Here is a 23,906-nt window from a genome sequence, read left to right as displayed (position 1 = left end):
TATTTTTTTAAATTAATTTGTAAAAATTGGTTTGCATAAATAATTATTAATCGAACAAAACAAAATAATACAATATATTAGAAATCTCTTTAAAAATAAATGTTAACAATTAAATAACCACACATATGCAAAAAGAAATCAAATGATGAAATTTTAATTTTCCTTTCAGTGTTCGATGGTGTTCTTTATCTTAATGGCTACTAAAGCTGAAATATCGACGGTAGTAGTCGTCGCGCCACCATTCGAAGATACGACTGCACGTGGTGTATTGTGTAAGGGTTTGAAGCTGTGATGGTCCCGTTACAAAGAGCAGGAGTGTAGTATTCTTGGCTAGCAAACGGTAATTATTCACCATTTAAGGAGGATTAATGGCCGGTTCGGAATTACAAGGGAAGCAGCCACTACAAACCACTTAAGCTGACACCACTTGAGCGTGCTCGCACTAATTAATTGCAATTAAGAAGTGTGTATCGATCTTGCTAACGGCGCGTTCAAAGAACCTACATTTTCATTACAGTCAAATTGAGAAAAGGTCATGATAAAAACGGGTGATTGATGGTTACCCATTTGGAATCTTCAATGTAATAAAATTATATAAAATACTTTCTGTGGTATCTTACAAATAAGAGTACGGGTGGATCATTAAGAGGAAATCTTTACGAAAGAAACATGCCGTCAAGTCTATTACTTCAGGGCTAACGGGCATATTACGGAGTCCTATAAAAACTTTGTGTATAGGGGCGATAAATTCAGTAGAAGTTTCCGAACGAGTCTACCGAAAAAAGAGTTCCCAAATGGAAGATTGGGGACACGTTGAAGAGGACCGGAATGTCGTAGCCTGGAAAGGAGTCGCTCTCCCTTTGATACCTAACGAGCTCTTTACAAGAAAATTACCGACTCCGTACCGGCGAAGACGACGCCCTGTCGTTGGCGTTCAGTTCATTTAACCGATGTTTTACCATAGCGCATTCAATTCATTTGAGGAGCAAATACTAACTGCCGCTCAAGTCGAAAAACGACCCCGTTTTCCTTCTGTACCAAATAAAGCATCGACGTCTTCGTTGCAGAACGAATGAAGATACAAAATCATCGTTGGAAATAATAACTGGAAACCGTCGAAACGAGGCGAGAGTTGAGTTACGGGAGCGATTGAAATTAAATCCTATTTGGGGAAGTTTCGGTTTGCCACCTGTAACGTTTCAAGCGGAGCGTGAATGTTGCGCCATTCTGCCCAACGAAAACGGATTCGAACGCCCGGTACTGAAGTTTACGGGACTGACGTGAGAAGTATTCAGAGCTATCGAGGGGAAATATACAATTACGAACTTGGTTCGTGGTGTTGTGGCATCAAATAAAGCGTACCGAAGCGAATTCTAACACCCAGTTTTATAAAATTATATTGTAAACACCTTCAACAATACTAAGTTACTCCGTTACAATTGAAATTGTATGCAAGAAATTCAACAGAATTAATAGACAGTACAAATTAACATTGAAGAGTATTTAACACAAAATTTGAAATTCTTTGTGTAAAATGAAATATACAATTTCATAACTCGAGATACCGTGGTCGGTTATATTATAAAGAATAAATCACGGGTTATAACGAGGACACTGAGTAATGTTGGATCATTCTGTGCGGAAGGGAGTATAGGTAGTTAAAGTATCAGTCGTATACGTGAAAGTATTTGACCGCGGTATTATTACATTGGGCGTATTACGGGGCCATATGGCGCAAAACCCTCTCGTTACTCAAATTGCACACCACGTACCAGATTTATGACTAACGTCGACGTAACGTTTTGGATTGCCAAAAATTGATTAAACCCTTACAGATGGGCGCCAAATTGGTACATAAAACCATAAAACGATTACTGGCGACATTGGGCCATTATCTCGCGGGAAATAAAGCATGGTCATGGATTCATGTATAACATCCAACTTTTTCAAACTTCGTCATCCTTACAGCTTAGTTTGTATTTTCCGGCCACATCTCCATGCGAGTAATCCATATTACAACGTATGCAAAAATTTCCCCAGCGCTTTACATCGGTATAATATTTACGCTTGGTGAATGTAAAAATAAATTTACATTGCAAATCTGCTCCAATCCCCGGCCTTAACGCCGGCGATCTTCTTTTGTCCGAAAACTCAAGGTTTCTTTGCACGCGGTCGGTTGTCTTGATAAAATATTCCGGTGGTGTGCGCACTTTGGGAGAACGCGATAACCCGGATTCAGAATTCCCCATCGAACAACTTTCGAGATATCGATAAGACCGTCTCGTCTTGAAGTGTGCAAGTTGCAATCAAAGTGAAGAGATTATTAATTCAAGAAGTGATGTTAAGTCTTGAATTTTAAAGAATAAACGATTTTAATTAACGAAATAGGTATTATTTGGAAATTAATTATGCACCAAGAATATGGAGGAAAAAACCTAATTTCATTGACGTATGTATGTCAAATCTGACGTATGATTGTTTCACTTTAATTAAACATTTTGTCATGTTTATAATATCCTAAACCTCTTTACTTTATCTTAACGTTACTGTTAGTTAAACGTTTACAATGGTAGACGTATGATTGGGTAATTTCTAGGGTAGGAGCATTGTTTGATTATTATGGGTGTTGTCCGAGGTGTTATCGAAACACACCGGGTCCAGGTACGATCATGGAAGAACGCCCTCTGCATACTTGTTGTTTATCGGCGTTAATTCCTTTTCAATGGCGACACGGGACCAAGCACGAACCACGTCCGCCAATCTATTGTTTCCAAACTGGGATTTTGTATTTGGAAATTGCACAAGCAGCCGATATTCATTGCGTAAACTCACTACTAAAGTTTAAATAATTTTGTTTAAAGTAAAATCTTTTTCACATTGATTAATAAAACGATGTGTATTAATTGAGTGAAAATTTAGTGTACACCTCAGTTGGTAGGTGAATAAAAAGAGAAAAAATCACTTCATTGCATCTAATTAAAAAACTTCCTTATTTGACTTCCCAAAGAGTTCCCTTTAATAAAATGCTCTGTTTACTAGATAACTTAATTTTCAGTTATTTTCCCAACTTCATTACTCTTTCGATCAAAGTCGTCATCCACTAAATGATTATTTTAAAATTATTTAGGTAACTATTATAGCTACTTCATTATAACTGGGGATAAGAAGAGCCTAATCCCTTTTCTAATTTTGTGGATACGACCAGGGTTCGAAGGATTACGTTAAGCACTAATATTTACCTTACACATAATATATAATCCACGTATTATAGAGATTACGGCATGTTGAGCATTTTACATTATATAAAATTAATTATTTCCAGCATTACCTATTATTAGAAGATTTTTAAAATAGCGTATCTACTTACCGGCTGGACTTTCATCGATCCAAAACGAGTCATCCAGTGTATAGTCGGCTTCTGAAATGACAAAAGAGGAACACATTAGTCCTGTAATCTTCCCCCAGAATCCCAATAAAAGCCTCGCAAACGGTCACATAAGGGTTTCTATTCGTACAATCGCCACAGCGAAATTTATTACCCTCAGGATATGAATGGGATGAAATATCGACAAATGCAAGGTTACTAATGGCCAGTAATAAAATTATTGAGACTTCTATCGTAAAAGAAAATAACTGTTGAAATCAAATTGATTTATTGATGGATTCGTTTTATTTTATACTGCTACCTATTAATTTTCGAATAAGTTTTTTTATCACTAGGATATCATTACTACCCCAATGGTGAAAACAAAAAAGAAACTTGGAAGACGTATGCGTTAAAATCAGATAGCTTTTACAAAGTAGTTTGGTCATCATATTGTCGGCCTCGGCGTTATCAGAAGAAGTTATAGATCTTTTGATTAATTAAATTCAATCAAATAAACTTGTATTTCAAATAAAACTTATTATGTGGGTGGTACGCAACTTTATAGTTATAAAAAATAAATTTTAATTGAAATTTTATATTGCTTAATAGGAAGTGGGTAGTCTATCTGATCACATACCTAGTTTTTGCATGAAATCGGGAATATTAACCAACCGTTGTACAAGCCTTTCCAATCATGATAAACATGCGCATATAAAATTACAATAAAATTGCGTAACCACCAGAAGCGGTATTTATCCTAAAATTCAGCCGCGTTTTGAATTACTGCGTTTTTTTTTAAATTTAATATTGCATTATTTGTCGATGGACGTTTTGCAAATCGTCGGAATTATAAACTATGTGGGAGGTAAAATAGGTGAGGTAGAACTAAAAAATATGTTTACTAAAATGGTTGACCAAGGTTATCAACGTTGCGCAAGGCAAGAATGTTGTGTAAGGTTAGTTTTGTTTGCCAAATTAAATGACCCCCAAGTAAAATTATGGACATTACGGAATACTAGGTTATATGGCTTTATGTACTATTCTTACAATTGCAAGAACTTCCATCTCAGTCTTGAAGTAATTGACATTGACACTGTCAACTTACAGCTAGCATACTCAATTGGTACTTACACCGGAAACGTGATGGGACATGTTTTGTAAAAATAATCATCGTAAACAGCTGCGAGTTTTTGATTTCATATTTATTGTATGAATTTAAAATATTGATATGTATAAGTATTATGATATTACGAGGCTTTAATTTTTGGACCTCGCATTGCGCACTAAACTATATTACGGGCTTTTATTTGTTTATAACGAATTTGTTAATTACAACATGAAAATAATTGTTAAACTTATTGAATTGTAGTTCAGCGCTAATCAGTTATTTTTAATAAATAAATGATATATTAACAATTAATAACTCAGAGTTACAAAAGGTTTAAAACCGACATAATTAATTGTGTTAAATAATAACACGTGTAAACAAAGGTAAATAAAATCAAATTATTAAATTTAAAGTATTACAGCAAAAATCGATATTTCATTCGTCAATGCGCAAAAGGGATTATGTGACAAAGGGATTATAACCTTGCCTCTTTTGTAAACAACCTCTCTGAATGAGTTTTATTATGTTTTGAGGCTTCAAAAAGGTAATTACTTTTATTTTAAAAGAAGAAAATGCATACCTTATGTGTGTTAATTAAAATTATAACTTAATTTAGTTTTTTTTTCTGTAGGCACTGGTTAAAATAATTCTGGTCCAAATTTATTGATGATATCAACTCGCCTAACCTTTTCTAATAAACATGTCGTACAAAGGAGGAGGAAGGGGGTTGGAGATTACCGTATATTTATGAGACTTTCAAACACTGTTGCCAGATTTAAACATTATACTTATAGTACACGCGAAGAAAAAAGTATTGTATAAATAAATAATCTTTATTGAATACAAAAGGTAAACAAATTAATCTTCACTCTTGTCAAACTTTGCAATAAACGTATACAGTGTGTTAATTAATTATCATACCGACGTCATAATTGCAAGTATGCAACCAATATCGCATATTGCAATGCAAATACTGTGATATTAGTTGCATACTTGCAATGATGACGCCGGGTACGATAATTAATTAAAACACTGTATGTACAGTGAACTTCACTTAAAATGCAATATACAAAAATATATTTCTACCTTGAATTTTTGAGGTTAAGTGATGCTAATAAATAAAATAATGACAAACTACCGCTCGCATTTTCAACATTTTAGATAAAATTAATTAAGTTATTTATAAATGTTGTGAAGCTATGAAATCTTATCGGAAAGTTGAGTTCTTGCCCACGTTCTCTATGACAGGATAAATTTGCTTTTAAATCTTCTATATCTCGAGTGTGTTTATATTAGTATGTAGAATTTGTGGTAAAAATGAGATATTTAATTGAAATATCACTATATATATTAAAATATATATAATACATTGAAATTATTAATTAGCAACCAACCAATTAGTCCAATTTTATATTTTAATTATTAACACTCTAAAATAATTATATTCGCGTCATGAACAAATAATATCGAAGCTGTGGTTATAAATTATGTAATTTAAATAGAAAATGGATAATTTATGATAGTACATGATAGTACAAAACAAAGAATCATTTTTTTTCTAAATTTATTTAAATTATATTTATTAATTTTAAATCAGTTGTTAAAGTTGTTATTTGCAATATTGCGACATAAACTAAAAATGTGTGGTAGCACTGCCTTTCAAAATTGACAAGTTCATTAGAAATAATAGTCTTATAAATTTTCCCTGTCAATTATTATTTATTTATTTACGCTCACAGGACACAGCACAGGACAAACCCAATTCAAGCTGTACCACTAAAAAAATACAATAAGAAAGAAAAAAAGGACACAAAAAAAACTTAAATCAGTATCTCAAATTGCATAAGTAATTTAACAAAAATAACAAAAAAAAAACAAGAAAAAAACCGAGGTATCTAACAATCAGCACGTGAAAGGACAAGAACTAATTGTAAGTATAAATCAATCTATATAAATTAATCTATATACGGCATGTTCCCAACAGCAGCAAGGGTTGCCCTTTTAAAGGAGATTAAGGAATCGTACGCAAATATATCAATGGCAAGACGGTCAGCAGAGCGAGCAGAGCACAGCAATGGCGAATGCTGATAGGAGTTAGTGCGCGGAGTTGTAGTAAAGAACAGAAAATCAAAACGAAGCGATCTGGGCGGGACGTGGAAGTTAATCAGCGATGTAAGCGAGGATGATTTATAAATATTATGAATTATTTTATATAAAAGTATTATATCATTAGCAAGTCGCCGTTGGCCGAGTCGTAACAAGTGGAAAGATTGGCACGCCGAGTAGTAGTCAGCATAGGTAGTATGAGATTTCCAGCATAAAAAACGAACGAATCTCTTTTGGACATGCTCTAGTCGTTCCACAAATATATTATATTGTGGATTCCATACAACAGTGCAATAATTCAAAATGTTAAATACATACGTATAATAGAGAGTCATTAATGAATTAGTGTCGGTAAAATCAGCAGCCGATCTCATGACGAAACCAAGCATACGAAAAGCCTTGCTAACCACCGAATCGACGTGCTCACTGAATCATAGCTTACTATCAAACGTCACGCCCAAATCTCTTATAGAAATAACCCTGTTTAACAACTTCCCTCCAATGATGTAGTCAAAGCGTATGGGACCAGGCTTTTTTGTAAAAGTAATTGTAAAGCATTTACTATAATTCATGGTGATGAAGTTTGTGCAACAATATTGAGCAAGTTCGTATAGATCACGCTGAAGAGCAGAACAATCTCTAGGATTTGACACGCGGCAGAAGATCTTTAGATCATCTGCATACATTAAACAGTTAGCGTGTTTAAAACACTTAAATATGTCATTAATATAAATATTAAAAAGCAGAGGTCCAAGAATGCTTCCCTGAGGTACGCCGGATGAGACTGACACCGTCAACCAAGTAGGAAGCAAGCCACTGTTGAAGGCTGTAGGGTAAACCAACATGTTCAATTTTTTGTAGTAAGAGCCGATGATCAACTTTATCAAAAGCTTTACTAAAATCAGTATAAACAGAGCCCACCTGGCAGTTGTCTTCGAAAGAATGCAAAATGTAATTAGTATATTCGAGAAGATTGGTCTCTACCGAACGACCAGCAAAAAAACCGTGTTGTCGAGGGTCCAAAACATTTTTTACAGTGTAAAAAAATTAATATTAAAATGTTCAAAACCACAGCTTTTTGACTAAACTTAAATGAAAATCCGATTGACACATTTATTAAAAAAAGTGTCACTATCCAATACTAATATGACATCACGTCTTCGGTTCCTGATGGATCATTTCGTTATATTAATGTTTGATGGGAATATGCAAACAAGATAAATCATGCCTCCACGCATTTTATGTACCTTAAAAGATTTTTTTTTCGAATCATCATTTACTAATAAATTAGAGTGAATTTATTACATCATAAACGATTATTAGGTATCAAATATTCCACGTTGTTCGAAAATATCCAGAGCGGAAAACTTCGTCAGGCATGAAACCGAATTGGTTGGTTCGGCAGAAAATTCCTGGGCATCAAAACAGCGCCAAATTTCCATAACTAGTCGCATTGATGGATTGCGTATTGCACTCATTAATTCGCAACCGGATACGCGCGCGTAATGACGCGCAGGCTAGAAATTCAAATCGTAATTTGTGCCTTTCGGACCAGTCCAATATTTGTATGCAAATTTAACATCACCGGTCTGCATAATGAATGGTTATTTTGTGGCTTTGTTTTGGGTAAAAAATGTGAACCCAAAATACCCCGAGTCGCAATCAATTTGGCCTTGTAAAGGCGTAACTGTAACAATTAAAATGGATTAAACGGAATATTTAATTGAAAATTGAAAATTTTAATCACCCGCTTTCCCTCGGTATTAATATTAATAATAACAATGCCCGCTTTTAAAGCTGCATTCCCAAAAGTGTATATAAGGCTCAATTCAGCATTTAAAAAAATTATTTAATAAATTATATTCTGTTTGAAAATGATAAATTTGAACCAACATTTTCAATTAATAAAATCTACCATTCTGAGTTTTGTAGAAGTTGTTTGCGTTGAGACATATTAGGTGCAGAGCCTCAGCCACAAACGACCTCAGCTATGTTATGCTAAGAATATATTTTATTTTATTTTATTTATTTTACTTCCGAAATTACAGGGCTGCCCCTAATTACAAATTTCAGAACTTAAGTCTACTAGTACATAATATAACCAACAAAAATAACAAAACAACCAAGATCAAGCATAAATGTTAATTAACCCATCAGAGAACGCGCGGAGTATATATTGAACCAAAACTTTAAAAAATGAATAGAATTACATCACAAATTACAGAATTCAATGGCAAAAATCAAGTTTGGCTACTGGGTGACTGCAGCACTTATCAAAGGTGTCAAATGTTGTTTAAACGATCTAATACCAATGCCAAGCAGAGGTATGAAGGAAGAAGCCGACAGTGTGTTGTACAGTGAAAGGATTCTAATAAGAGAATTTCGTCTCAGTTCAGTTGAAAACCGAGGAATATAGAAAAGATTCTTTAGCCTACCACAATATGCAGGCGCATAGAAACTAATATTTTCTAATATTAATGGAGCATTTATACTATTATTCAACTATTTATACAGAAAACAGAGTGATATAATTTTTCTTCTGAGAGACAACCTGGTGATCTTAAATAATTTACGTGCAAATTCGTACGATCTAAAACCAATGAAAACACGGAATTTTTTGTAGTAGAGATACCTAATGAATTTATTTTGAATAGTTTCTATTAAATTAGAATAAAGAATTGACCCGGGATCCCATACTATTACCGCATATTCCAGCTTAGATCGCACTAAAGAATTGAACAGTAATTGCAGCGTCTGTAAGTTTGAGAAACTGTACCCATTTCTAATGACAAATCCTAAGAGACGCAAAGCTGTGATTGCTGTGGCTTTAATATGTTCAGCAAAGCATAAACCAGGCGAAAACAACACACCCAAGTCTCTCTTTTTAACAACACACCTCAAATTCACATTATTTATTTTATATACAAATTCTATCGGCCTCTTCCTCAATGTATACGTCATTGACTCACATTTAGACACATTAAAATGGAGCTTGTTGAGCCGACACCAATTAAATATGTTATCTAAATCAGACTGTAAGGACCGGCAGTCAGTTAAGTCGTGTACAGTTGTGAATATCTTCAGATCGTCCGCAAAGAGTAAGCATCTGGTTGAGTTAATTACCAGGGGCAAATCATTTATACATAACAAAAATAACAAAGGTCCCAGATTACTACCCTGCGGAACCCCTGAATCAATCCCCAACATATCTGATACTGCGTTTTTATAAGAGACGTAATAAAATCTGTTGGACAAATATGAAACAAAAAAACTAAGAGTAGAATAAGAAAACCCGTGTTGTGCCAGCTTGTGCAGAAGCGTATCATGATCCACCCTATCGAATGCTTTTGCAAAATCCGTGTAGATAACATCCACTTGAGCTCTAGTATCCAATGCTTTGGAAACGTAATCCGTAAAGATAGTTAAGTTGGTCTCCACAGAGCGACCAGGAATAAATCCATGCTGATTAACATTCAACGAAAGTTTTACTTGATTGAAAATCCTGCGATAAATCAATTGTTCGAAAAGTTTAGCAAAACAGGAGATTACCGATATAGGTCTATAATTTCCTACATCACCAGAGGGGCCAGATTTGTGAATCGGAGTCACTCTTGCGATCTTCCAAACATTTGGAAATGTATTCGTCACAAGTGATAAATTAAAAATTATGTATAATGGCATTACCAAGGCGTCTTTGCAGCCCTTCACAATGTAAGAGGGAATACCATCTGGTCCCTCTGTGCGTTTAGATTTAAGCTTACTTATGGCATCACCAATTTCATTCATTGAGAAGGATTCCAAGTTGAACAAATCGAATGAGTTATTGTTGATAATGTCATCATAGAACAAAAGAGAATAATTCGACGTTGAACCATAAACGGACTTAAAATGATTTGCAAAAGCAGATGCGATATCTTCGCTAGAAGCAAGAGGAACTCCGTCGGAACAAAACTGACTCTGGTTAAAGTTATCCCTTTTGCTACCAATAAAATTCCAAAATGCCTTCGGATCAGCTACAATATTATTTTCAATATCTCGTGTATAATTATTGTAAGCTATTGCAGTGTCCCGTTTGACCCTGGCCCTCAGTTCTCTGTATTTATCCAAATGGTACGTGGAATCTTTTCTGTGTTTAAAATGGAAATCCTTAGCCTTAATATCTTTTATTATACATTGATTAAACCACACTGGATATTTACGAGCCCCAACTTGCTTTTTCGGGACACAATCAGCTAAGATATCATATAGAATATCATAAAATACAGCAACTGCATCATCCACATTATCATACGTACTCAAAAAAGAAAAATCCGTATCAGTTAAACGTCGATATAAAAGCATGAAATCCGCATTCTTATAGTCCTTCATGTAATGTGTTGGTAAAGTTAATTTATTTGCCGGTTTGCAAGATAATTTTATTTCTAGACAAGGGTGGTAAAGATCTTCCTCCACAAATGGCAAGTCAAAAAGGCCAACATCAAGCGCAACATCTGACAAAACTAAATCCAAGGTTTTTCCCTGTATGTTTGTTATACTGTTGTGCGAGTTGCAATTGCAAAAACTAAGAAAGTCGCCAATTACATTGTATTTCACACTGTTGACAGCAAAAAAATCAAAGCCGGACTCGTTCACCAAAGGCAAATTAAAATCACCTAGAATTATAAACTTGGCATCATGCGACATATATAAATTACTCATAAGCTCGGCAAACTCCTGATATTAAATGATATTAAACATTTTCAATTTCCATTTTCATCAATACAGTCAAATATTTTCTCAATAACACACCAGCGTTAATAAACAACGACGAACAAGAAAATAGAACAATGTGTAGTATAATAACCTATGGAGAACAAATGTTATATAAAAGCATATTCAAGCAAAACTGAGTTTCACCAAAACAAAATACACTTTAAAATAACATAAACAATAAAGACTGAACTAACATAATGGATGAAAAATGTACCGTACCAAAAAAGTAAATAAACACAGCTAAAAGTTTCGTTGAATTAACGAACTGTGAATTAATGTTTATCCGATGTATTTGCGATGTGTTTATTGGATGAACGAAAGGACGCTAATAACTAACGTCATAAAGTAATGAACAATTCGTTGTATTAATGAGAATGAGTGCGTAAAATAGTTCATTAGTATAATAGTACAGTAAACTGGATACAAATAAATTAAGTGGTTGTTAATTAAATGTACCTCATTGATTGATAATATGAACTGATTTTGTGTTACAATACATTAATATATTTACATTATTTCTTCTATTATAGTAATTAATAACTACATGGGTGAAAAATATCATTAATTAAGTTAGTAATAAAAGCTTTGATTATATATAATATGGATTGAGCCAACGAGAGAGATAGCTTGCGCAAGGTGATCGAACCGAGATAGACATAGAAGCGTACTGACATATAATGGGCGTGCGTTAATTTTGGCGGTAAATTTAAAACAAAATTAATAAATGAAAAAAGAAAAAAAAATAAAATAAAATTTCCTTATTATTTATAATACTTACAGGTGATGTGAAACCTTTGATTATATATAATATGGATTGAGCTAACTGAATATATCTACTAACAAAAATGTTGCTCAAGGTGAATAGACGCAGATGGAAAGCGATAATGTGCAAGTGTAACAAAGATAGATATATTATACGTCAGTACGCTTCTATATCTATCTCACTTCTATCAGTACACCCATTATATGGCAGTACGCTTCTATGTGTATCTCGGTTCGATCACCTTGCGCAAGCTATCTCTCTCGTTGGCTCAATCCATATTATATATAATCAAAGTGTGAAACTGTATTATCGCGAACTTTGCACACGAAACAATACATTTTTAAACATAACGGTGTGACTGGCTGTGACACAACAAAAACGTCAAATTGAAGAGGTTTGACACTTTTGTGCGCATGCGCCCGTCTGTTTAGTACCGTTTTATGTCTATCTTTGTTACACTTTCACATTATCGCTTTCCATCTGCGTCTATTCACCTTGAGCCACATTTTTGTTAGTAGATATATTCAGTTAGCTCAATCCATATTATATATAATCAAAGAATAAAAGACTTCTTACTTACTTTATTTATTTGAAACATCATTTTAAATTTGTCCGAAATGATTAGGAATTGTCTAAAGTTGTCTAAACTTAATTTCATAAAATTTGGGGTTGCTCCACTTTTTGCATAAAGTTTGATTTCGCAGCAACATTGATATGTATCGTTTCTATTTGTCTGAACTTAGATAAAAGGTAAAAAAGTTCTTCTTTGAAGGCCTATTTTTGTTGACGTAAATGGATAATTCCTTATATGTGCCACTTTAGGGATAAAAGATAGGTATTCGTATTCAAACGAAACCCCACCTTCATTGGATAACATCGGATAACTAAAGGATCGTCGGGGAAGGAAGCTACAAAATGAGGATCTTCGTTCCGCTACTTTTTCCTTACTCCTTATTAACCCGAACAATCTCCAAGATCGTTCGAATAATCGAATGGCGCTGATGACGGTCGAAACGGTCTCGGAATAAGGAAGTATGTGAATGCACGAAAAACCTGATGTGCTATTCACCTGAGGGTTAGATAATACCGTGAACGAAGTGTAAAGAATGAAAAAACTTACTTCAATTTACTTCAAAATATATTATATTCAAAAAGACTCTTTTTGTTTGATATAGTGTTTTTAAAGTTGTTTGTGGTGATACCTATGTATATGGAACTCGTAAATATCAGAGTGCACACTCAGTAAACATGATCCAATATCGTGGTGGTTGATTTAAGCTTCGTTGCGCTACTGCACATCATTTTAACAAAGTAACCGCGTGTCGTCGATGGCGTCGCTATGCGTTTCCCGAACTCGGGCAATAAATTCGTCGCTAATCGTTCTCTTCTATTTGCGTTCGGTGAAATATCGCGCTTAGGTGTATTTATCGCATCGGGACGGTTGCCGCAAATGGAAATTTCCATTTGGCAGAGTAAAGTTTTCAATATATATCAAGGAGAAAATTTTAACCGTTCCGATTTATCGAGGAGAGTATTTGCTGTGAAATTTTTGCCTCCTACACGGGAGTACGTTATATAGCTGAAAGTTCTCAATGTCTACTCGGCTATAGGAAAACAGGGAAAACTTCCTCTAACTACAAACCCGCTTCGAGACCAACGCAGCATCTCGGCTCTAGGGCTTAACAACTTCTCGCTGCATGTTCGGCAGATAGTTATTATACATTATCGGCCATAATCTGTTTACCAAGGGTGTATTTATTGTACGGCTCCTTCGGCGTGTATACAGTCTACCAAGTTTCGATCTTGTGTGTGTTCAACACGTTAGTTTCTGACGGCTCATTTGCTCGGTAACATCCCGCGAATTAATTTACTCGCGTAATGGTAATAGACGGAACAAGGTATCTAATTACAATGCTTAATATCTAAATCAATACATCATCAAACAAGGGAAATTAGTTTCGATTAAAAGTGGTAATTTTCCGGATTTAATGGTAACATTTTTTTTCGCAATTATAGTTTACGCCCCGTTGGCTCTGATTTTTAATTAAAATTTTCAAGTACGAAACTTTGCCAACTAATTTGTTAGCTAAATAACGTCGGCGCTCTCTCGGCCTAATAGATACGTACATACACCGTACCGAGAGTGGAGGGACCCCGTTAGTTAGACTGCATGCGCAGTAACCGTTAAAAACGGCGTTTAATTGAAAAGTGTAACGGGAAAAGTTTGGCGCAGTGCACGAGGTTTGGCGTTTTTAGTGGTGGCCATATAATAATGAATCAGGACGGAGAATCCCGAAAAAGTTGCTCGCCAGCACCGGATTGTTCCATGTTTATGTCCCCGATTCTGGCTGCGGAAAAGTTTAGATAACGTAATTGTTTTCGTATTGGCGCCACTGCGAATCCTGCTGTGTCAGCACTCCCGCTCACATTCACACAAATGGCATTTCAAATAAATCTTCTCACTAAATACCCTTCACACCACACTCACTATTATTTGTTATTATAACTTTTCTCTTTGAATTTCCTACTGTTTTTATCCTCTTAACCCATTTGCATCATACACATTACTAAAACTAACACTAGATCTAGAAATAGAAACATTTAACCATGCATCTCTCAAGATGGCTAACGTTTCTAAGCCCACTTTCTCATTTCTTCTGAATGATGCAAATTTAATTCTATTATTATAATATAAATTAATTTTCACTCTACTATCTCTGTTTCAATTCCTCTCCAAGTTGGGTCTATAAATTGCAATATTGCGACTTAAAGCCGCCCCTGACGTCTCACGAGCCAATAAGCTCTTCTAACCAGTCAAGTGACCGCTGCTACCGGTTTCTTTAATTTATCTCAACGCTTTAAATCGAACGGAAACGGTAAGGTAGGATACGATGGAATTTAAGGCCTGTTATTTTTACGACCACACCCCTCTTTCCCAAGTTTCGAATTTGTATTGAATACGGAACTTTCAATCCACCGATTTCGACCTTTTATTCCTATTTTTTTCCTTTTGTTTGTTGAGTTGTATTTTATAATGATTTATGTATAAGCATTCTTTCACAATGGCATTTTAAAATTTGTTAGGAAATATAAAATATCGCGCATTTACTTGTCACACAAAACGTTTACGTTCTTCCTCAAACCCTATATTTAAATGGTCCATAAAACATATATTGCGAAGAACCAACCTTATGAATCGTCTTTGGTCAAAAATCCCGGTTATTTTTCGTACATTATGCAACCATACTCTATGCTGTGGCTCACGAAAACGACGCCATAAACTCCTCGGTATTTGTCGTGTTTATATTTTCACTTCAACGTAATATATGACATTCAAGCTTGTAGATCGTAAAACTACGCAAATAAAAGATACGAGAATGTCTTGTGTGCATAATCTATTACGGGATTTGACACAAATAAAAAGTTTATTTATAAAAATTTCTTGCTATACTGTAGAAGACAAGAAGAAATTAAAACTGTTTTTGGCTGTTTTAAAATCTCAATTCTGATACACATCGAGATTCGCTTCCCCCTTGACACCAACTGTAAACAGAATTCATCGCGTATATGTTACAATAGAGGACGGGCAAGATTTAATTGCATAGAGCGTCATTAATTTTCTACAGCGCGTTCGATGGGATGATGTATGGTTGTCGGTGTCGAAGACAATGGGGCCGCACACGCGTGTACACGTGGGTACTAGAGGCAGCAGGACGGTTGATTAATGTATACCCTCCAGAATTACACTAGCCCTTTGTCAAAACGGTGTACTGCTACAAACACAATATTGACCGTACACTTTGTTCTGCTAAGATCACCCAATGTTGTTCCACTGAATCATTAAACTGAACTTTGTATCACAAAATTTAATCAGAGGTGATATTGAAAATCACTGATAATAATTATACAAGTCAACAATTTGTCATTTTTTACAAATAAATCACACAGAAAACATATAACAATTATTTAATTGGATAACAACGAACAAAAATACACTTTTTTTGTTAAATTAAAGAACATGAATCTCAAGGACAAAAAAAAAGAATAAAACGCAAGTTCATGGAGACATCTATAACTAAATTTTTAAATTTACGAACTAAATATAAAATAAAGCATAAAGGAATCTTTGCAAGAAAGAGGTAACTCCTTTATATGAGTATTGAAATTGACAAAGCTTATACGCGTTAATTTATAGTCTTTTTCCGTCGACTGTGTATTTATATGATTTATAAATGTATACAAAATCATTCATTAATGACACCTATTAATAAACGATTTTAAGAAAGTCCGACCGAACTAATATAGTAGTCAATTTAATAAATATTCTCCAATGAAATTTGTAATACCGACCCAACCGACCACTATATCTATTCGGTAAGACTACAAAAATAAATTATGACACATTAAAAGTGAGGTTATTTTGCCAGTGACAGAATTGGGAGATTTCTCAACGATGGATTTTCTCTATTTTGTTGAAAAGACGGTCAACGGAAAAATATTGTAACTAACTCGTATATTAAAATGCGATTAATTATCTCAATAATTAACGCGTGAGCGAGCGAAGCGAAGCGAAAATAAAAATATCGTTAAAATATCTCGATAATTAATCGCCTTCATTAATAGACTTGTTGGTTAAATAACTATTAAGATTGATTTTTTTTTTATTTTAATCACGAGGGTTGTAAAAATTAAAGAGTTCGATAAAAGGAAATTATGTTCACTTACATAACTTGTTTCCGGAGGTGTGACATGTCAGTTAAAAATGGTTGGTTGACCTTGGTCTTGCGGGATGGATGTTCTTCGGTGTTAGAAGTTTAGGATTCTCGGGAACAGGATGGAACATTGGACTCGATCTCAGGTATGGTTTCGATTTCTTCGCAGTTAATTTAGAAACACTTGTTTACTTTTACTAGATAAAAGTAAATTGAGTTGTCAAAAAAAATTCTAAGTTCAAACTTAGGTTAAAAATTTTTAGGTTAAATTGACGTAGATTCGACAACGCTTCGCTCTAACCAAAATTGAACTCTCCCGGTGTCAAATTTGCGCGGCCTTATATACCCTTTTTGGACAAAGGCTTCTTGGATATTCGAATTTGATCGCCTCAGTTTGAATCTGGGCTCTCTGATTGGTTGATAAAATGGCGGGAATTATAAATTACACAGGTTAGCCAAAATGATTGAATTTTTTAAAGAAAATAACTATCAACTTTGAAAATATTCGAAATTATTTATAAACTTTAAATTTGATTAAGATTTTGTAATTTTGTAGCTAATTTTTCGTTCTTTTAGATAATCGCGCTTTCGGATGTCAAATTCCTTCGAGAAATTCGTAATTTGATGTTAAAGTTTGGAAAGAAAAAAAATGGCATTTAAATATACAGGGTGTGGTTCAGTTTTTAATCGGGAAACTTTACTAGGATGTAGTACTTGCTAAAATAACCCAATTTTTTTATATAAACATAGGCTCGCAACTCTTTTGTTTTCGTGCTATGAGCGATCAAAGTTGAGCCAAAAATTTACATTTTGTTTCGTATTTCGGTTGTAAGTAAACCGTACAATTTGAAACTTTGTACGTGTGTACTACTGGTTAACACCTTATTTTCTAGCATATCTTAAACTTCCTCAGCGCCCTCTAAGGGGATAAAATTCACCACCCCCTTGATTTTTTTTATAAGAACTTTTTAACGCCATAGAATATTAACATTAAAAAATATGGGTTGTAAAGCTCATTCGTTAACGGTACTTTTTTGTCTCTTTAGTATATTCCTTAAAGTTAATAGTTTCCATGTAAAAAATAAAATATCGTGCTATGTACAAAATTATTCTAAAAGTTGCCTCATAATTGTTGATGATAATTAATAATTTTTGACTGTTATTAAGCAACAGTATCAATTTTTTAATATTGTTTAAAACAACGTAATTTGTTCAGACAGGCATTAATCTTATTTATGATTTTTCTTATGCAAATCACAATTAATTGGTGTTATTTAATTAGTACTAGATCCTAGTAAGTGCACTACTTCCATAGCCAGCTATAAAGAGAATTTTTTTTAATAATAGCAGCACTTTACAGTACAATGTAGCATATTTTATTTTTTTACGCTAAAACTATTAACTTTAAGGAAAAAACTAAAGAGACAAAAAGTACCAATAATGAATAAGCTTTACAACCCATATTTTTTTATGTTAATATTCCATGGTGTTAAAAAGTTGTTATAAAAAAATCAAAGGGGTTGTGAATTTCATCCCCTTAGAGGGCGCTAGGGAAGTTTAAGGTATTGTTGAAAATAAGATATTAACCAGCAGTACATGCATACAAAATTTCAAATTCTATGGTTTACTTATACCCGAAATAAAAGATAAAGTGTAAATTTTTGGCTCAATTTTGACAGCTCATAGCTCGAAAACAAAAGAGTTGCGACCCTATGTTTATATAAAAAACTTGTGTTATTTTGGCAAGTACTACGTTCTAGTAAAGTTTCCCGATTAAAAACTAAACCACCCTGTATAAAATGATTCAGAAACGGGCTAAATTGCGGCCTAAGGGCTAATTCGACACGATCTATCGATCTCGCATGGTTTTAGAATCGAAAATCGTCAAAATCAATACCTGTCAAAATGTAAATGTCAAGGTCAAAATTTGAAGGTCATAGACTTCAATGAATTACCTTTTTCTTGCACATCGTCCTAATTTTTCTTAAAACTAAACGAAAATCATAACAAAACTAACTACTTATAGTCTAATCTTTGATTATATATAATATGGATTGAGCTAACTGAATATATCTACTAACAAAAATGTTGCTCAAGGTGAATAGACGCAGATGGAAAGCGATAATGTGAAAGTGTAACAAAGATAGATATATTATATGTCAGTACGCTTCTATATCTATCTCACTTCTATCAGTACACCCATTATATGGCAGTACGCTTCTATGTCTATCTCGGTTCGATCACCTTGCGCAAGCTATCTCTCTCGTTGGCTCAATCCATATTATATATAATCAAAGGTCTAATCCAATATAGTAAAATTCTTAAATTTAATTAGTCTTTTTTCTGTTTCTTTGGAAACAGGGATTTTATTACAGTACCTTTGATTAGATGTCAGAGTTGAATGAGATTATGGAACTAGATAGTAGAGTATGGCGATTGGGAATGGAAATGTAATATGTATTCAGCAAACGATTCACAGAAGAAAAAATTGTATCAAAATGTTTCAGGAGAAGAGATAACGGAAATCAATAAATAAAGCAATCTTAAATGGCATCACGACAAGAAAAGGCATAATAATGAGCGAAAACTAAAAAAGTGTTTAAAAAGTTACCCTTTGTTCTTCAAAATTATAATGTTAATTTTGAAATAATACTAGAAAACCAACATATTAAATAATATATAAATAAGCTATATATTAATAATCGTGCAATTGCAATTAAATAAAGTTTAATTTAGTTGTGTTATTTTCCCAACCGAGTTACCAAAATTTTATGGTTCAACAGATTTCGCTAATTAGATTGAATGATTAATTATCAAACAACCTCATCTCCCAACAAATAAATTAAACAAATAATACATTTTAAATTTATATAAAACAATTTGTATGAAGTGTTAAAAACAGAGATTTATTATACATATTTCCTGAATTACCCCGTATACAGAAGTCTAAACAACAAAAAACATTTAAACTGTCCTAGTTTTAATATAGGTGGAAAAATATCTAAGGTTCGTTATAAAGAGTATAAAGGTTTAATGAGGAATTTCTGTCACACCACGACGCGTTAAATTCACGCGCTGGTTCAAACGTCACCGCAGTTAAGATGGTTATTTATTTCCGAGGGAACCGGCCAGTCACCGCATAATAATACTTCAACTCGTAAAAAGCTCTTTTGCATTTATTCGTCTCTGAAGTTTACAGGCCAGGGTAATTAGCGCTTAGGTAGTTTTTTTCTCTACCAGTAACAACTCTGGTGTCGCAAAAGTCCTGAAATTCCTGAAATTCAGTAGAAAGTTAGCCTCAGCATCCAATCCAACTCGTCCAAAACGAACGTTGAAAGTTATTTATATATGCATATCATGCTTTCCTATGAGAGCAGAAATAATTTAAAAGTTTCGGAAGGATTTAATGTTGGAATAATCTGTGATGTTGTTGAACAGATTTTTTAACAGCTAAAGGTTTTAAAATTACATTTAGAATTAACCACTCAGAGTCGCGCATTTTTACTCGCGCATAGTAAATAAATAAAGAATATTGATTTTGCTTGGCGCGATTCGCCGTGTAAATAAATAACGAAAGCGCACGAACCACTCGAATTGTAAACACATCACAGTCAACAAACGCTTTTACAGCGGCTTTATTACGGCCCCAATAACCCTGAAATTTATTTATGTATTTGTTTTAACATTTAATATTGTTAACGTGCTTGTACCGCACGTTGTTGTCGTGTAATTAAAATTGTTTTTACGCATTCATTTGCGGTGCATACGCATTTCACGCTTGTTGTTACGATCCTAATTATAAATACAAAATATCTGTAGTTACATAAAATTACAAACTAACAAATACAATGTTAATAATGTTTAATGTTACATTCATACAGTTTATTTTCAAAATAATTACAATTATATGAATGGGTTACGATAATCAACATTTTTGGGTTAATCGCTTAAATTTTAACGAATCCTGCAAACCGCAGAACCATTTCTCTGCATTTCCCCTTCTCTCGATTTGTACTAGTTGCTCTACTAACTAATTCTGACCACATCGTCGTGTTGCAGGTGTAGCCCGATTCAACTGAAGGGACAACGGTTGGGGGGGCTAGCTAATTGTAAAAATTCTGATGCCAGGCACGTTACCTAATTGAATTCCTAGCACGATCTTATAAATTAAGAAATTGTTCCCTCATCCCCAGCAAAATGGCTTTCACATGCAGATGTTTCACTTTTGGGGATGTAATATTCACATTTATTTAACATTTTTTACTCTTACATTATGTATATTTTTCATCAATCGATCGTATTCACTCACATCAAAGGGATTTTGAGTTATGTCCAGTCGAATCTTCTGACCGGTTGATGTCCTTTTCAGCACCAATTAAACCCCGTCGTGGGCTTTCACCAGTCGGTCAACGACGACCGTCAGGAAGTAAAAGGGGATATCCGCGTCGATCTGATTCAGAATCCAAACGCTTTGCCGATTCCTAAATACGGTAAAGCGTAGGAATTCTAAACCGGATCGCGGGAAATTAAAGCCGACTATCCCGGCATCCAATCCTGGAAGAGCTGTGGTTTTCGATGTCCGAATTAAAGGGTTTAATGGTGGTAATCTGCGTCTCTGAGTGTACGCCTAATTTGCCGATGCTTTGCTGAGTTTCTATCTTTAATAAATCAATAGGGAGGTTTTATGTAAAGGATAAAAATTAATAAATTAAGTTAGATTTAGATTACAGTTTTAAAGGTAAAAGTGATTACATGTTAAGTGCATTCCAGTGGGATTGATGGTAATTTGGCTCCATTATTTGGTCAAGTAACGTACGTGTAGTTTACGATTACAGCGCCCTATGGCGTTCATTAAACTACCGTAAACGTTTGACTTTGTCCGATAACTTAAAGCGAACTTTACATCCGGCGCCTTGTGTACTAATTTTCCACCAAGGCAACGGTTACACTTTAATATCCACCGACCTCGTAAATTGCTTCCCCGAATAATTAGTATAATTGCCAATATAACCAAAAGTTGTTGCTATTCTGAACGAAGTAATAAAGTTGAGTGTATGCGCGAGAAAACACTAGAGTCTCATCGGTATCGCTGTTGGCTGCGCTGTTATAATACCCGAAGCATTTTCGCAATTACTTGTTGATACACGAGCGAGGACAACAGACGCTTACCTCAAAAGGACTACGACATAAACAACACTAAACGGGCGCTAGCGTCTACTCTACGACGCCAATATTTCATCTTGGACTTGTCCTGAGTTCTTTTTAGAGCAACACATTATGGAAAGATACAAGGTTTCATTCTACTTGGTTGTACAATATGGTAAATAAAAATTCAAATAAGAATACTTGAATAAAAATCCATTATATCGTATCCGACTACAATGTTCGCTTGTTTCACGTGTCGGTTGATCTGTAAATCCCAATCGAATCCCGGATCAGGACGATCCCACAAATTCCCACTGCTGGCTGCCAACTTTATAGACCGAATATACATTACGACTGTCAGGCAATGTTGGGCGAAATCGTTCGCCACACCTGGAACGGAACTTATCTCATTACTTGTCGTATTTACGCAGATGGATCACTTTCGATCAAACCGGAACCGAACAAGGCAATACCCAACCCTTAGATTGCCCCCGAGACGAAGATCTACGAACGCTACCCCATCGCTGCCATTATCAATGACTTATGTGTCGGGAATTGATTAAGGATCTAAGGAAATTAGAACAATCTGGTTCTATACATAAACAAATTAAATTATTATAGCTTTATTAATTGTAACTTTTCACTTGTATGTAGACCACAAGTTTTGAGTAAAACGACACTTTATATTATGTGCATGTTGTGTTAAAACTTTGCTGGTAGTTTCGTTATAACAAATTAAAATGATAGTGACCAAATATTTACAGTTTCCAACTGACTAATCGTCCCATCTCCATTCCTCGGTTACGATTGTAAACCATGTTGGTGACAAATTGTGTGAATTCGCCGTTGGCGATACAGCAAATCACCACCACCTCACAACCTGCTTTACACCAAGAGTTCACAAACACGAAGGGCCGTTATTTGGTTTATGTCATCATTATCATGTCCGATCCTTACGCCGTAATTTACAATGAACCAAGATAACACATAGAAAGGGGTAAGTGTTATCGTTGGTGTAAAATACACCTGGATTTGCACGTAATAGTTATCGAAAATCCTAACCTCAGCTCCCTTTATTTTTATTACTTGATTTGTAGGCTTAAAAAATATTTTCTTGGGGATATCCAGCTGATATTAATCGGTAATATAACAAACCCTTTTACATAAAATAGACTTACAAGTAAATGTTAGCACGCCTTTAAAAGCGCACGTAGTCCCCAGAAGGGTATTTTATCAACGACGCTATCTACCTGGCTTAATTTTCAAGTAGTTGGTCGAACGCCGGAGGTCTTCTCTATACCACGATTACATTCGCAAAGTGGCTACCAACGCGGTTCATTTAATGTTCATCCTAAATTTCTCGGATAACATCATAAATTAAATATTTGCAATTACCTACTTTAATGGAATTGAAAACTCGATTTATTCGGATTGTAAAGAATCAATCATAAATTATGTAAACATGTAGTAATGTCATTCCGCTTTAACTGTAACCGCCCCGGTAATGGATTCTTTAAAAGAACCTATCAAAACCAATTTTACTACCGTATTCTTTAGCACTTTTACGGGTTAACTCGTAACTCCACTTGCTTGTAGGTTAGGGTGTGTTTTACATCGTCGACTTTATGATCTGCAATTGAAGTAAACAACCATCGTTATTGATTCATAACGTTTTTGATTTACTTTTAATATGTCTTTATTAATGAATTATGTTTCAATTGTCAAAGCTGTCCCTGAATAACAAATTACCGCAGGGTTTGCAAATTCGTCCCTTCTACTCGTTGTTTTATGGTCTTCTGAATTAACAATGGAGTAAACGCCCTCATTTCAAATGTCCACAGAGACCAAGTAGATTTCTCAGCTCGACTTCCTAATTACAAGAACTAGTGGAACTTCCAGGCCAACTTCTACGCTAGCTGTAAGTTCCTCTGTAAGCAAATGGTCGTGCGGCCG

The 23,906-nt window shown here is 34.4% G+C and overlaps 1 protein-coding gene and 2 long non-coding RNA genes across 17 annotated transcripts in view; 2 read left to right on the top strand and 1 right to left on the bottom strand.

The window, feature by feature from the left end:
• LOC111415128 (disintegrin and metalloproteinase domain-containing protein mind-meld) overlaps positions 1-23,906 on the bottom strand; it is a 259,766-nt gene that overhangs the window by 59,805 nt on the left and 176,055 nt on the right. For all 15 annotated transcript variants that reach the window (XM_023046660.2, XM_023046654.2, XM_023046662.2 and 12 more), the window contains exon 2: positions 3,368-3,418. In XM_023046660.2, the coding sequence (XP_022902428.2) occupies positions 3,368-3,418 (51 nt within the window). The remainder of the gene's footprint in view (positions 1-3,367; positions 3,419-23,906) is intronic.
• LOC139428903 (uncharacterized) lies at positions 74-2,961 on the top strand. Its single transcript, XR_011639570.1, has 2 exons — positions 74-2,449; positions 2,597-2,961. It is a non-coding gene; the product is annotated as an uncharacterized lncRNA (long non-coding RNA).
• LOC139428901 (uncharacterized) lies at positions 16,878-17,455 on the top strand. The gene is made up of 3 exons (XR_011639567.1): positions 16,878-16,954; positions 17,072-17,258; positions 17,385-17,455. It is a non-coding gene; the product is annotated as an uncharacterized lncRNA (long non-coding RNA).

The sequence above is a fragment of the Onthophagus taurus genome, chromosome 2 (assembly GCF_036711975.1).
Source record: "Onthophagus taurus isolate NC chromosome 2, IU_Otau_3.0, whole genome shotgun sequence".
Lineage (NCBI taxonomy): Eukaryota > Metazoa > Arthropoda > Insecta > Coleoptera > Scarabaeidae > Onthophagus > Onthophagus taurus.
Note: the sequence above shows the minus strand (reverse complement) of the source record. Positions and strands in the feature narration are given on the sequence as shown.